This window comes from Haliaeetus albicilla, chromosome 12 (assembly GCF_947461875.1).
Source record: "Haliaeetus albicilla chromosome 12, bHalAlb1.1, whole genome shotgun sequence".
In the NCBI taxonomy this organism is placed as follows: Eukaryota; Metazoa; Chordata; class Aves; order Accipitriformes; family Accipitridae; genus Haliaeetus; species Haliaeetus albicilla.
The window spans coordinates 11658279-11673590 of record NC_091494.1 but is presented as its reverse complement, the minus strand read 5'-3'; the positions used below and the strand labels follow the sequence as shown (position 1 = coordinate 11673590).

At 34.9% G+C, this 15312-nt stretch overlaps 1 protein-coding gene across 4 annotated transcripts in view; it reads right to left on the bottom strand.

Moving 5' to 3' along the window:
• The window catches only part of LRRC49 (leucine rich repeat containing 49), a 59874-nt gene that overhangs the window by 40995 nt on the left and 3567 nt on the right, over positions 1-15312 (bottom strand). For 2 of the 4 annotated variants that reach the window (XM_069798082.1, XM_069798083.1), the window contains exons 5-7: positions 14600-14699; positions 13360-13563; positions 11693-11759 (exon numbers count right to left, since the gene is read on the bottom strand). In XM_069798082.1, the coding sequence (XP_069654183.1) occupies positions 11693-11759; positions 13360-13563; positions 14600-14699 (371 nt within the window). Of the gene's footprint in view, positions 1-1679; positions 1824-11692; positions 11760-13359; positions 13564-14599; positions 14700-15312 lie in introns of those variants that run through there. The other 2 variants (XM_069798081.1, XM_069798084.1) reach the window with 2 other exon arrangements.

Below are 15312 nucleotides of genomic sequence, written 5' to 3'. Positions count from 1 at the left end.
ACATAAACCAAACTCTTTTAATGAACTTAGATTGAAAATTTCACAGTTAAGTGCTACATCATAACTATATCATGATTAAAATGACACCCACCCCCCAGTCAACCATAAGAAAACCTAAACCTCAACTTAAAGGAAAGAAATCTAAACCCCCTCCCTCAACTACTCAAGTACTCCAGCAACAATATAACAATATCTTGGATATTCTTTCCATAAAATGATATATTTATTTCTATGTTTCTGGATTTGCAGTAATTTCATATTGCAGCAGATTCTGAATTTCCATACTAAAGTAATGCAGCTTTCATTTTTTTTTCAAAAAAACTGAAACAAATTTAAGTAAAGAAATACATATACACTGTTGCATACACAGATAAAGACAACACCTATCATTAAAAAAGAAAAAGATTTTATTTTAGGAAAGAGACATATATTTACTTTAGGTTTCAGACAGTATGACATGTCCAAGACTTGACTTTATGTGGCTTAGGAGTCCTTCTCTAGAGGAAGGAGAGTTAGTGTCATACTTGCGAAAATCACAATCCAATTAACAACAAAATAAACACCCACCCCATGCCCCAAAACCAGGCCATTAGAACTTAACCAGGGTTAAAAAAAAACCACAAAAAAACCAATAAACAATTAGACAAAATAAAGTACTTCCCTGAACAGAACATTGTCTTCTGAAACACTGTCTCTGGCCATAAAAGACTAAAACATTGAGATACAGCACAGAGACCAAGCCTGTAACTCACTAATATAAATTTCATGCTAACTCTCCATTTGTGACAACAGGAAGCAAGGAGAAAGTACAAGCTACACCTGAGGAGTGAAAAGGCAGCAGCTACAAGCAAGGGAAGAGAATCCTAGGTAACATAACTGATGTAGGGGGAAGGTACAGTAACAGAATCAGCAGTGAGCAGAAATTTATTTTTGAAGTGTAAAAACAATTCATATACGGCAAATAGCAGAATTCAAGAAAGGAAAGGCTCGGCACAGCAATAGGAGACCAAGAACTAAAGAAATTATGAGAGACAGAAAAATATAGCTATTTAAGTAGACTTCTTGTATTATTTTAAAAAGCGCTTGTTCAAATAATCTACTTGCCATACCTGAACTACAGCTCAAATTGCAAAGTGAAAAGCTTTATTTTTTAGAACATGAAGACTTACAATGCTAGGTTAAAGCTCCAATTGGGAAATTCTGCTTTTAAGATCAACACCTATTTTCTCTGCATTTGCCCTAGAAATATTCATAAGGAGATGAAATTTAAGATGGTCTGAGACTGTTTAGCTGAGCTACAAAAATTGAGAGGGTTTGTTTCTAGGAAACAAACTTGTATGGAAGAAAACTATCTAAATTTGTATGTTAGAACCACAAAGCTTCCTCAGAATATCCCCCCGCCCCGAGAACCATCACGAGCTATCAAGAATTTGAATCACTACAAGTGATCGCATTTAAACAAAATAACACCAAATATAAATCGCTGCTTGTTTCACCTTTACGTTGTAAAAGTAAGTATTGCAGCAGAACATAAGCAACACAGTACGTGAAAACAGAAGATATCACAAATTTGAAATGCTTATATGGTTTAAACAAGTTACAGTAATAGTGCATTTTGTTAAAAACAAAAGGAAAAAAAAGAAAAGGAAAAGAGAAAAGACAAGAGTTTAGTTCCTTACTATAGCAGAGACTTGATTATGACGAAGGTTGAGCTCTGTGAGCGAATCCAGTCCATTAAGGTTTTCTACAATGGTTAGTAGGTTTCTGGCAAGGTTTAACACTCTCAGTTCACTCAAATGACTGATGTTTTCTATTTTAGTAATCTGTGAAAGATGTATAATTATTAACACGCATACTGTGTTTTATATAGATATACAATAGATGTATGTGGCACATACTTTTTTAAAAAAGTATACATGATCAACTTAATACAATAGTGTGCTTCTTGTGTATTTTTCTAAACCATGATAATCATGTCATAAATTGCTGAAAACAAGCTACAGTCTGATAGAGATCAAGTACTAGTATTCACTTCACTAGTACCTTTCTAGTCATACTGCAATAAAAATCAGTCAACACTTCCTTCCTTACCATCAGAAATTAGGTTACTTTAGCTGTGCTGTTCTGTAGCAGCAACCTCTAAGATACCATAAAACTAAGACAACACTGATGATATCACTGTATGTCAAAATGGGGAAATTTTGTGTACAATTGATCTTTAATTTGTCTGCAAAGGCACTCAAACACACATCCAAATCTCCTGGTACCTACGCTACAAGAATATGCGGCATCGTATCTCCCTGCCATCACAGAACTCTGCACCAATTTCCCTTCATGCCTCTCAAAATGCCAGTAGCAGCACACTCAACTCTGTCTACAGGAGCTCCACAGACAGACTTTGCAGCAGGTCATGAGGACAGGAACCTGCTGTGAGTCAGGGGCAAGGAGCAGTTACAGCCCTCTGGAGAAGAAAGCAATTATTCTGAAATTGGAACTTGTAAGGAAGTTTTACAAGCAGGTAATTGCTAGAATCAGAAAGACATACTCAAAAGTTAGAAAAGAAAGCAGGAGCATCCTTAGTTTGGATACACAGCACGTTTGCTTGACAGTTCCCAGCACTTCTTCGGCAACTCGTGGCTTCCTGTGATTAGAAAATGGAGGGATCAAACAAAGCGACGAAACTACAGTAAACAAGCAGCTGCCCAAGGTTTGTTTTTATACTTAATACCCTATTTTAAAGATTCAGGTGATATTGACCAAAAAAAAAAAAAAAAATCATCAAAAGAGTAATAATAGCTACTGCCCCTTATTTTTATTTTTGACTTCTGGAAATGCAACCATGTTTTACAAAGGCATTAATTATTGCTCTGTTGACACAATCTGGGTTCATTTCCTGCTGTTTGCATTTCTCAGAGTGATCCACTCAAGAATCTCTATCCACATACTTATTTCTCATAGTGGTCTGGGATCTGTTCTCCTGCATCTATCCAGACATTTACACAGGACTTGCATACATCAACATATCATGGAGAAGACGAAGTATTGCCACTGCACAGGGGGATATTCCTACCATACTCTTACTGAAACCCATGCTATATAGCAGAAAGAAGGCAGCAGATTTTCCCATGGAAAACACTTCAGCCTTCCACAACACGTGGATACAGTGCACAAAGCTCCTAACAAGTATAATGAATTGCCTTTCAATTAGAATGATCATCTGCTGGACCACTGTGAGCTCCCTTCAACACCCTGTATTCAGGCACGCTATTCCTCCTCAAAGCTGCCAACAACACTTAGATGCAGACAAGCAAGATAGTGACTAGTGTCACACACCTTCCCAGTGACAATGAACTTTGAGGCTTTAGACCAGTATGAGTCTGACCGCACCAGTTTCCAGAAAGCGTCTAGCAGCTCCTGGAATGGGAGAAGAGGCAAGGTAGCTATTGTTTAAGTTTGAGAACACAATGTTGTTGGTAATTTTCATATATATACACACGTATGTACACATATGTACATGCATGTATGTTTCTGTAATTCTATGACATACGACTTGAATAACCTGCTGTAAAAAGTATTTCAGCAAGTTGTCCATTCAAAAGCATACAAAAGTAGATAGCAAAACAAAGATTAAGTAACATCTTAAACCAACTTTTGATTCAACTGCTAATTAAACTATTATGCATCATCCATTTATGTCTATTAATATGCAGAAAATAAAAATTATCAGGATACAACAGCATTACAGCAAAAGGAACAGAAAATATCACCATTTAGAACAATATATTTAGACAGAAAGACTTGTGAAAGCAAAGCCAAGAGCAGATGGTTAGCACAAAGAGCACAGACCTCTGCAGATGTCTGCTTAGCTAAAAATACAGCATGCCACAATGTGGAATATTAATCCTAGCATTTTACTGCTATCGCAAAGGTAATTATTTCATCAGCAGTGTATAGCGATACTCTTTATCACTTTACTAAGTTTTAAGGCTAACTCTACTGGATTTTCTCTGTTTCAATTATGCATGCACACATAAAGATAGACCAGCTTTTAGTACATACTATTAGATGCAAATTAGATACAAGTCATTATCACATCTTTTTAGAGGATTCAAATAATATTTTCTAAAAAGAAATATCTATGACTTCTCTATTAATTATAAAGAAGGATTATTAACCATTTTTTAGTTGCTTTCTCAAATACATCAAAGACTTCACTTGTAAACATTGAACAAGAACACTATTCTATTCTCGTTTGCTTCTATGTCTGAATACTCAGCTATAAAATATTTATTTCAGAAATGATTGTTATGCACCACATAATCACTCATCAATAATTAAACTGCACAAAAGTTACATCTTTTAAACACACATTTCTGAGATCATTGAAAAGAAGTTCAGGCCTGAACTTATATACTTGAACTTTTGGCAAGGAAAATTATTCCCAGAATTAAACACAACACAAAAAATAACTCCAATGTCTTTTTAAAATTTAAGCATTATAGAATAAATTTCATTTTAAATAAAGTTAGACTGAAATTTGAGTTCAACCTGACTCAACTTTAACGCATTAGTTCACTGGAAGACAGACTAAAGCCCATTTTAACCTTACCTAAAGTAAAAGGGTTTTAAAGAGATTTACATGGAACATATACCACTTATAGTGGTATCAGACTAACAATCAGACTTCTCTCCATAGACTATTCAGAGTGCTTGGAAGAACACTATTTAGAAATCAAATGTTAAGTTCAAAATTAAATGTAAGTTGTAGTGCATTAAATATGCCAGCCACACAATCATGTGCAGGGTCTCTGAATGATGTATACTGTATGTCAACGTTACTGTGTTAATAACCATAGAAACAGAGTCTCTACATAAAAATTTAATTAATTGTTATTAAGATGCTGTATTTTCTTACAAATTTTTACTGGGCAGTATTAAAATCAAGAGCCTTACTAAATCATGTGGGAAAACAGTCAAAGAGTAATAACATGACAGGGGAATTCACATTTTGCCCTTTTTGTAAAGCATAGGCATTGAGTGCAGTATTTCATTAGCCATTAAATTGATTTTTTTTTTAACCTTCTTTTGGATATTTATTCTATGAAGGGATTTTCTTTAATTAGTAATGCATTTAAAAGGCTTGATTTGTAAAAAAAAAGAAATCATACAAGGTTTATCATTAAGCATTGTGGAATACTATACCTCAACGTTTTAAAGCACATGAAATTCCCAGTACTTTTCTCACCTGGGTGGAAGAAGTCTCAAAGTTCAGACCAAACTACATTATCCAAAACACCCAGCACCCAAATAAATCAAAATATTTTCCCAAAAGTGAACAAAAATTAAATTTTCCTCCTTCTGTTTTTCCTCACCTCCAACCTCTTGGAAACATTCCAGTCTTAGACGTTTCACAATCTGCATTCCATCTATGGGATTGATTTACACCCCAAAAGAGAGGGAGGGAGGGACTAAGACTGAAACAGGAATCTAGCTTTCCTCTTAGCTGCCACTACTCCATAAACATTAAAAATGAATAATTTCTAGCTAGGCTGTAGCACTATTTTTGAAAGATAAGATTAATAATATTGATATTCTGGCCATATCCCATTTAAGTATTTATATTCTGCATCTATTGAGAGTGCTGAGATTTCTTACCTTATATAGAACTACTGTGTATAATGAAAAAGTTAACATTTTTTGTTAGTCTAATGCATTTCAAATACCTTTAATATAACTCATACAAGATTTAATTGTTCAATGATCATCTGGGATCACAGGTAACATATAAGAGATACTGCGCATTATTAACAATAGCTTTGAACACCAAAAAAAATTTGAATTATTGCAAGTTATTGCAAGCACCTTAGAATATTCCTATAGTAAGTTAAACTACTGAAGTAAGAATGAAACCTATTTAGTCAGATATTATGTAACGGATATTACACATAAGTTATTTTACTATTTTATTCTAAATGTGCCCTATAACATACAAACCATAAAGGGGAAAAATGGTAGTTAAAAGAATAATATTTTTTTTCTTGCCAGGTATGTGAGCACCTTCAATGTCCTCAGGAAGAACTGTGTAATATCACAGTCACTGAAGAGTCAATCTGTTAAAATTACTTGCCAAAAAGCATCAAGAGGATTTACTGGATTTTGCTATAACTTGCTACACTGAATTTTATGGGGTTTATTTAATGACATCGGAGTAGCCAAACCATAAAAACAAAGACTATGGAAAAGCTCTGTTCTGTATCATAACTCAGAAGTAGTAATACTACTGCAACAATTTATATTCCATAGTATACTGTAGTAATAATGTTATTGTTGCCAGGCAATATCATTTAAATAGTAGCATTTTACTTACATGACTCTCCTCATCTACTGGAGTCTAACGAACATGTTAAACCACTTTCTGGAATCGTCTGTCTGACTACAGAGGAAAGCTGGTGATACCAGAATCATTGAATGCAAGTTAACTCATGTCTCAAGTAAACTGTATGCAAGAGGCAAATATTCAGCTAATCCTCTACACTGATGAAGGCTGCTCACCAGATATTCTCCCCTTAATATAACTGTCTTTACCACAAAAAATTATGCGTCCTCATCTTCTATTAACTAAGGCGTGGCAACTTCAAAAGGCAAAACCCCCAGTCAAAACAGAGCTGCTATATACATTAATACAAAGAATACAAAAAGCTGTAAAATAGATTACTGTTCTAATACATGTATAAATATGAACCACAGAGGGTGACTCTGTAAAAATAAACAGACAAGTCAACAAATTTCAAGAAAATTCAACTGCCTTATTTCTCAACAAATAAATCGCCAAAATACTCTGTAAAGCCACATCAAACTTACTCTCAAGCAGTAACAGTATTGATGAATAGACAAAATCAGTGCAAACTGCATGGAAAGAGCTCTAAAGAAGAACAGAACTGATGCATAATTTCATCAAATGTGTGGGACTTACAAACATGAAAACCACAGAAACACTCCTACCTTAACCCCAAATACAAAGTGCCTTTCAATGAGTACTGTAATAGGACATTGATTCAGTGCACTACAGCTCAATGAACTGCCACATTCGCCCAACAGAGGTTTTTCATGGCTTTACAGGGGACATTTTTGCAATAAAAAATTGTCACTTTACTAGTATCCAAGTAAATTATTCTTCTCTACTATTTTCTTCTATTTCCCCTACCACTAAAAAGGGAAAATAGGAAAAGAAAAGATGGCAAATTTAATCTAAAGTAACCCTAGCCACAGAAACAGATCATCAGCTGAGGTCAGAAGGGACCTCTGGAGATCGTCCCTTCCGACCCCCTGCTCAAAGCAGGGTCAGCTACAGCATGCTGCCCAGGAGCATGGCCAGTAAGGCTTAGACCGCCTCTGGGGATGGAGATTTCACCACCTATCTGGGCAACCTGCTCCAGTGTTCGGCCACCCTGACAATAACATTTTTCTTAAGTTTGAACAAGTTTCCTGTATTTCATTTTATGCTCAATGATTCTTGTCCTTTTGCTGGACACCACTAAGTCTGGCTCCATCTTATTTAGACTCTCTCATTAGCTATCTACATACATCAGTAAGAACTCCCTGAGGCCTCTCTTCTCCAGGCACAGCAAGTCTCAGCTCTCAGCCTCTCCTCGTATCAGAGATGCTCCAGTCCCTTCATCACCTTTGTGCCTCTTCACTGGACTCACCCCCTTAAGTTCGTGTCTGTTTTGCACCAGGGAGCCCAAAGGATCACCTCCCACAACCTGCTGGCAACACTCTTCCGAATGCAGTCCAGGATGCTGTTGGCTTTCTTTGCCATTTGGGCACACTGCTGGCACATGGCCAGCCTGTTGTCCACCAGAGCCTCCATGTCCTTTACTACAAAGCTGCTTTTCCGCTGGTGAGCACCCAGCCCATACTGGTACAGGGGGTTATTCATCCCTAAATGCAAGACTTTGCATTTCCCCTTCTTGAACTTCATGAGATTTCTCTCAGCCCATTTCTCCAGCTTGTCAAGGTCCCATTGAATGGCAGCACCACCATCTCATGTATGACGCCCTCCTTCCAATTTCCTGCATTGTTAATAATGCAGGTTATCAATGAAGGTGTTAAGAAGTATTGACCTAGTATCAACCTCTAGGGTACAACGATAGTGACTGGCCTCTAGCTAGACTTTGTGTCACTGATCACAACCCTTTGAGCCTGGCAGTCCAGCCAGCTGTCATTTCACCTCACTGTCCTTCTATCTAGTCCAAATTAAATTAAATTTAAGTGTCTATAAAGATGTAATGGGAGATAGTGTCAAATAACTTCCTAAATTCAAGATAAAAAACATCCACTGCGCTCTACCCATCCACTGCACTTGTCACTTTGCTGTAAAAAGCCATTTCCTACATAAATTCATGGTGACTACTCCTGGTTGTCTTCTTACTGCAATATGTTTGGAAATGGTTTGCAGGACTATTTGTTCCATCACTTTCCCAGGGATTGAGTGAGGCTGTCTTGTTTCATAGCATCTGACAATTCTCCTTTATGTGTCATCCCTGTTTTAGGTCAATTACAGTCTACACAACAATTTGCTCATTGAGCAGACAGCATTCAAGCAAAACTTGCATCCAAGTCTTAGCATATCAATAGCTTTCTTGAAAGAATCTATTATTTCTTCCTGAAGAGTTTGGTATCAAAACTCCTTCTAGTAACGTATTATAAAAATCTGTCATTGTAATTAAAATTACAGACATTTTCTTCAAAAACACAAAAACACCTTTTTAAATTAATACAATAAAAAAATAAATGCAAAACCAAGTGTGCAAGTCTGAGTAGTGCCTTTAACAGTATGAATTTTGCATTGTGGCCCAGGAATATCACATTCAGAAAATCCTGAAAATATTCCTGACAACAAGATATAGATGATACCACAGACAGCTGTCTTTTCTAGGCAATAGCCTTAAAGTTTTGTGCTGGATGAAGAATATCTGTTTCCCATATACACAGCATTATTTAATTTCTCACATCTGTAAGAAACACAACTTTGAATGTAAAATGAAAACAAAAGTACCATAAAAATATCTGTAAGTGTAAGAAATAGAGTATGACTGAAAAGATTATAACATTATGTAACCTATACAGTGTGTTTCACAGTTACTGAAGTAAGCAACGGAAAATGATATCCAAAGGAAATCTCATATTCGCACAATACATACAGATATTCATATTACACTGGCAGTCAATGACACTTTTGCACACCAGAAGTGAATTACATTTTTTCATAGTTGTAAGAAAAGACGACGTAAGTGATGCACACCACAAAAGTGCCATTACACCTTTTATTTGAAATAAGAACTATCCTGATAAAGGAAAATTCCTGCCCATCGCTGGTTCCAAATAGTACAACTAACTAGATTTATTGCAGCTTTGACTTTTCTCTGAGAACTGGGTGCAGGATAGCGCCACAAGCAGTCTAAGGAAACAGATGTATCAAGAGCTTATCAAGATAAAGCAAATCCTATTTTCTACTATTTTTCATTACAACTGACAAGCAGGGTATTCTGTTTCTGTATTCTTAATTCTAACTGATCTGTACCAAATTAAAAAAAAATCATGTATATGTTAGAGAAAGGACATTATATCAACAGAACAATGATCAGAATCCACCATTTTGAACTATATACCAACACTTCATTTTTAATTCTACAGATCTGCTGTTTAAATTGCTATGTTCTGGAATATTGGAACACATATTTTGAAGTTCTCAAAACCAATTCTGTGGCTGAAGTCTGTTCTTGGGAAATTTACGATGTGGAAGAAATATCATTTAAGATAGACTAGAAGGCTGCCCTAAATAAAGGCTGCATAAATCTAAATAAAGTTAAAAGACAGAGCCCCCCCATTCACGATTAAATAAGCAAACAAGAAAAAAAAACCCAAACTTCAAAACAAGACACTAGTACACTAAGCTGATACGTCTCAAACTCAGCATTTCTTCCCTTCTTCATTTCTTCCTTTCTACCTTCAAAAATAACTAATAATATGTATGGCAGATTGGTGTTTTAAAATTTTAATTCCTCAAAGACAGGAAAAAAAAGAATGTTAATATGAAAACTTGCCTATCTTTAAACTGGAAAGGAACAGGAAGATAATTTATTAATAGAAGAGAAGTTCACAGTCTTTATTTGGTGTTTCCATGAAAAATACATTAAACCTACCAAAAAAAAAAGCAGAAACCAATTTGTTCCATTTCCTAACATTTGTGCCCTTCACATGTACATTTCTGATTAAAACTTTCTGAAAAACAAAAACATTTATTATGCTCCAGAGATTTAATATTTAACTCCTGATACAGGATAATTGTTACATTCTCTGGACCAAAGGAGGCCTATTATTACGAAGCTGATCTAGCAGCAGCCAGTTGGGCATTATGCCCAAAACTTCTAATAAAGTTTTAATTAACGTAAAGGGAGTTGTACAGACACTTGGAGGGGAAGAAAAAAAAAAAATTAAAAAAAAGAAAAAAAATCAGATCTACTTCATGATCATTTCTAAGAGTTGTGCATGACCTATGTTTCATTTCCATTAGTAATTCCTCCACTTGTGCTGACTGGCACAGCTACATGTCTAGTCTGCAAGTAATTTTAGCAAAAAAATACCACTCCCCCCAACCTTACAAAAGCAGTAAGAAAAGGATTATAACTACACAAACAGCCATCTCCAGACATAGTCGCTCCAGGACTCCAAGGTCAATGTCATTATCTGTATACTGCCTCTGCCACTATACAACATGCATACTACTGGACTAATGTTATTCCAAGAAGCCACAAACTTATTGCATCAAATTTAACAATAACTCATTATAGTGTTACCTTGCCTTTTTCTTTTCTTTTTTTTTTTTTTTTTTTTTTTAAAAAAAGCATTCCTATTCCCCACTGTCAAGCAATTGTATAATAAAGAATACACACATACAGGAATCAGCAAGGCATCAAAACTGTCAGAACAGGAATCCAGAAAATTCACACATTGCTCTTATGAAGTCACAATTACCATATGTTGTTTTAAACAGCTCAATTATGGAACATTTTGTATCATACATGTTTTAAATTTATTTTACAAAAGAATAGTATATCCGGCTTGCCCTTAATATTCCATGCTGCTTCTGACATAGCCATTGAACAAGTATCTTCCTCTTACATGTACTAGAGCTAAAATTTTATGCACCACTTGAAACAGAAATGACTGCTTTGTCTCAAATTGGGGAAACTGAATAGACTTCAAGTGACTTAAATCCATTCAGAAGCATAAATAAATCAAGAGCTTGTACCCGTTCTGCTTTTTCTGTACAAATTTAACTCTTCTACAGATATGTAAGGGATCTTGTTTTGTAAGTAGAAACAACACAACAATCAATGGGATCTTAAATTCTTCTATGACTTCTAAGACTGTTTTACTTGAATGATACCACAACTACTTATGCTAGATCACTATTCTGGAGGTATGCTATTATACTCAGCTGACTCAGCATTTTAATCACTGTAACTTTTCAGAAGTACAATGCTGGAAGTACAAGAGACTTGATACCAAGATTCAAAAAGCTGCAAAATTTGCTGCCAAATTTTCAAAAAGCAATAGTTCGGTAAAAGACACAGGAAATGCATGATGTCTACACAAGAACGTAAAGAATCAAGTTATTGTACTGTACCTGATTTCCATGAAGATCTAAAACATCAAGATTTTTTAGGTTCTCCAGATTTGAGATCTTCTTTATTCTGCAAGATTTCAATTATGACATAAATTATTTTTCATATTAGATAAAAGGTATCTTTCATTTTCCAGCTAATACAAAACTTAGGAATTTGTTCCTGCCCACAAAGAGTAACATAAGAATAACAAAGTTCTGAACCATGTTAAAAAAAAAAAAAAGAAGAAATGAATGAGTATGCCTTAGACTATCACTTTCCTTTCTGACTGCCAATAATGCAATAGCAGCAGTATGCATGTGGCTCTTCTAGGAAGAGGAAAAAGGAGGGAATATTTGCACCACTAGAAAACAAAGTCAAGAACCAACCTATCCAGATATCTAAATAATAATAATAAAAAAAGTTATTATTGGCAAAGAGCTAATTCCAAACCAGTTTAAAGAAAGACTATAGTGACAGAGGCTTTTGAGAGTTTGTTAGAACACAGAATAAAAAAAACCTGAAAGCCACTGGCCCTTTCTAGACAGTATCACTCTCTAGATGTGCCAGTATTTCTTCTCCCCCTGTACAACTTAAGTGTCTTAAAACCTTTCTGTCCTGTCCTATTTTCTCAGATTCCAAACCTAGATTATATACTCAACAGCATCATCTACTGGCTGGTGACATTAAACATCATGTGTATTATGCATTTGCTTCAAGAATAATCAGAGATCACATATAGATCAAGCTGAAAACAAGTTGCTAGCAACTGCATCTAACTTGTAATCATTAACTACCTCCAAACCATACTTCTATGTAGACAAACTATACAGCACTCAATGTAGTTACAATTTGGAAAATAATTCCTTAAAGCAGCTTAAATTTATCACTCCCATGCCCCAATATTTTGTTATAAACAAAATCAATTTCTACGGGTGAGATTTTTACTATAAAAGCTATAAGCTCTAGTAACATACTGCACTATTGAAAGTTGTCAATTTTGAATACAGGCTAAATTAGGAGATACATTCTTTGTAATCTGCACATAACAGAAGTTTACCAGTTCTTCCTTTACTGAATATAAAGAAAACAAGGAAACAAACAAAAAAAAAACCACAGAGCACAATCCTTAGATGTATGAGCAATTCCACAGATACTTCTATTAAATTATTAGAATTAAAGGCTACAGGATTTGAACTGTATTTTTAGAGAGTAATACAACTAGCAAGTTATATCTCCCAACAGATTAGAATCAATGAATACGCAATAAAATCCATGATTCTAATCTGTCTGATTTCTTCCCAGCTAAATACCTCAGGCAGAAATACTTTTTGTAGGTTATAAAGACTCAATGAATACTTTATATGATATGAAAAGAGATTCCACCTGTCACACAAATCTAAGAACATGTATTCAATAGTCAATCAGAACAGAAGATTAGATGGAAACATGTAAAATACTTAAGAACTGTTGCTAAAATTTACATAAGAACGGAAGTTTCTGAAGAATATTACGAGCAAAAACTATGTGCTTCCTCAGTGCAATCCCAAACACTTAGGTAGTGTTAGGGACCAGCTCACTGGTGTCACACCCAACATCACAATCTGAAAACTCTGTAACAGAAACAATGATAGATCACAGTTGCTACACCATGAAGTAGGGTGCTCGAAGTTAGTTTTATTATTTTTACCTGTTCTTTCCCAACAAAAGGACTCTTAGTGATCTCAGAGTTGAAACCCCACTTATTTCCTCTATTTGATTATCATATAAATCTAAGAAAACAAGATGCTGCAGATTAGAAATATTTTGGATTCGGGTTATACAGTTATGTTGGAAATTCAAAAGGCGAAGATGATCTTCCCCATCGATAACTGGGCACACTGTCAGTTTCTGCCTGGAAGGAAAAAGAAACAAAACAACACACACATGTAAGTAACAAATTGGTAATCCACCTTCTACTCGCCCACTCTGACTAAACTAAGGAAAGTACATTATCTTGATTAAAGTAATACTAAGATAATTAGGTTTGCTAATTAAACTCTGCAAATAAGGCAGTAAGTCCTTAATATTAAAAAATTAGCATGAAAATATAGCAGAAGTGCTTCCAGAATTCTCTGAAAGCCTGCCCTCTTAATCAGAGATTTGCTTGTTACATGGAAACTACACAGGAGTTTCGTGTTGTGACCGCATTTAAATTTCAACAGACACAGCCTGCCAATTCTTTATTTTTTTCCACCAGATACCACATAAGCAGCCTGTTTAGATCAGAATTCAAAGCATTCTATGTCTATGCAATTTTTCTTTGGTTTATAGAACTTTATATTTGAAATATAAATACATGAAATAAGTGTTAATACAAAAAGCAAAAAATATAGGAAATTATGCCGAAAATGGTTATTCTTAGTTTAGGATTATTCCAGAAAGAGTCCTACTGACCTGACAAAATTTTTTAGACTACACGAACCTTAACCCCAGCAAAAAAAAAAAAAAAAAAAAAAAAAAAAATTACAATTAAATGTCTCTAGATAAAACTTTTTTTTTGGGTCCTGGTTAAGGACAAAAAAAAAAAAAGAGACAGACCATTCTACAGTTAATGTATCAGATTAGAACTAATAAGAGACACAGTGTCTTTCTCTAGATTATGTGCATGACCTTGCACTCGACTCTTAAGATAGCTCCTCAGTTTACAACGAAAAGCCCTAACTGCTTTAGATGACTGCTGTATGGATATATTCATTGTAAGGACACACATACAGAACTTCCCTATGGGAACCAGTTCTTCTCTCAAAAACACGCACATACACAAAAACCAACAAAACCAAACCCACCACTCATACCGTTGACCACAGGCTTTACCAGGATATTCATCACTTTAGATGATCGACACAAGAGTCACAAGCTATGGTGTGTGTGCTCCATAACCTTCTCACCTTTCCAGGGTAAGTCTATCAGAATTCAGTATTTTTTCTTCAGCAGTACGTTGCAATACAGGAAATGTTATTGATGAACTGCTCCCAAAATTTGTGTTATCTATCAGACAATCATACAGAGAATATATGAGCTACTTCTTTGTAAAATCATTTAATTAACTACAGATAATAAAAACAGAATTTTCTTTCTTATTAGAAGAAAAGACACGGTACATGAAAGGGCTTTTTTGCCTCCATTCAGCACTTCAAGTTATCAGTTTTCTTTCCTGCCATTTTTTGTTTACAGCTACATCCCTCTACATCCTCTTTCCAAAGCACATCCATTTGTTTCGTTTCTGAGAGATTTTTATCAACATTTTGTTGTAAACCGACATTTTGTAGGTGCCTTTTTTTTGTTTTTAATTAGAATTACCCAATGATGTTTTAAGGTAAGGTTGTACAATTGATTCACAGTTTCAGAAACCGAACTTAAAGAAGATATTATCTAACTTAAGATGATTTTAAAGACACAGATCGAGTAGATGTCGATAGAACTAGAAACTAAAGCACCAAAACATTGAAACAGTCCCACTGAGCCACAAACAAATGCAAATTATTTTAAAGGTAAGTACATGCAATACCTAGTAAACATTGGCATTATATTTCACTCCATTATCAAGAAAGAAACAGGCAGCCTTTTAAAACATTTACAAAGCTATTCATCTTTATCTATT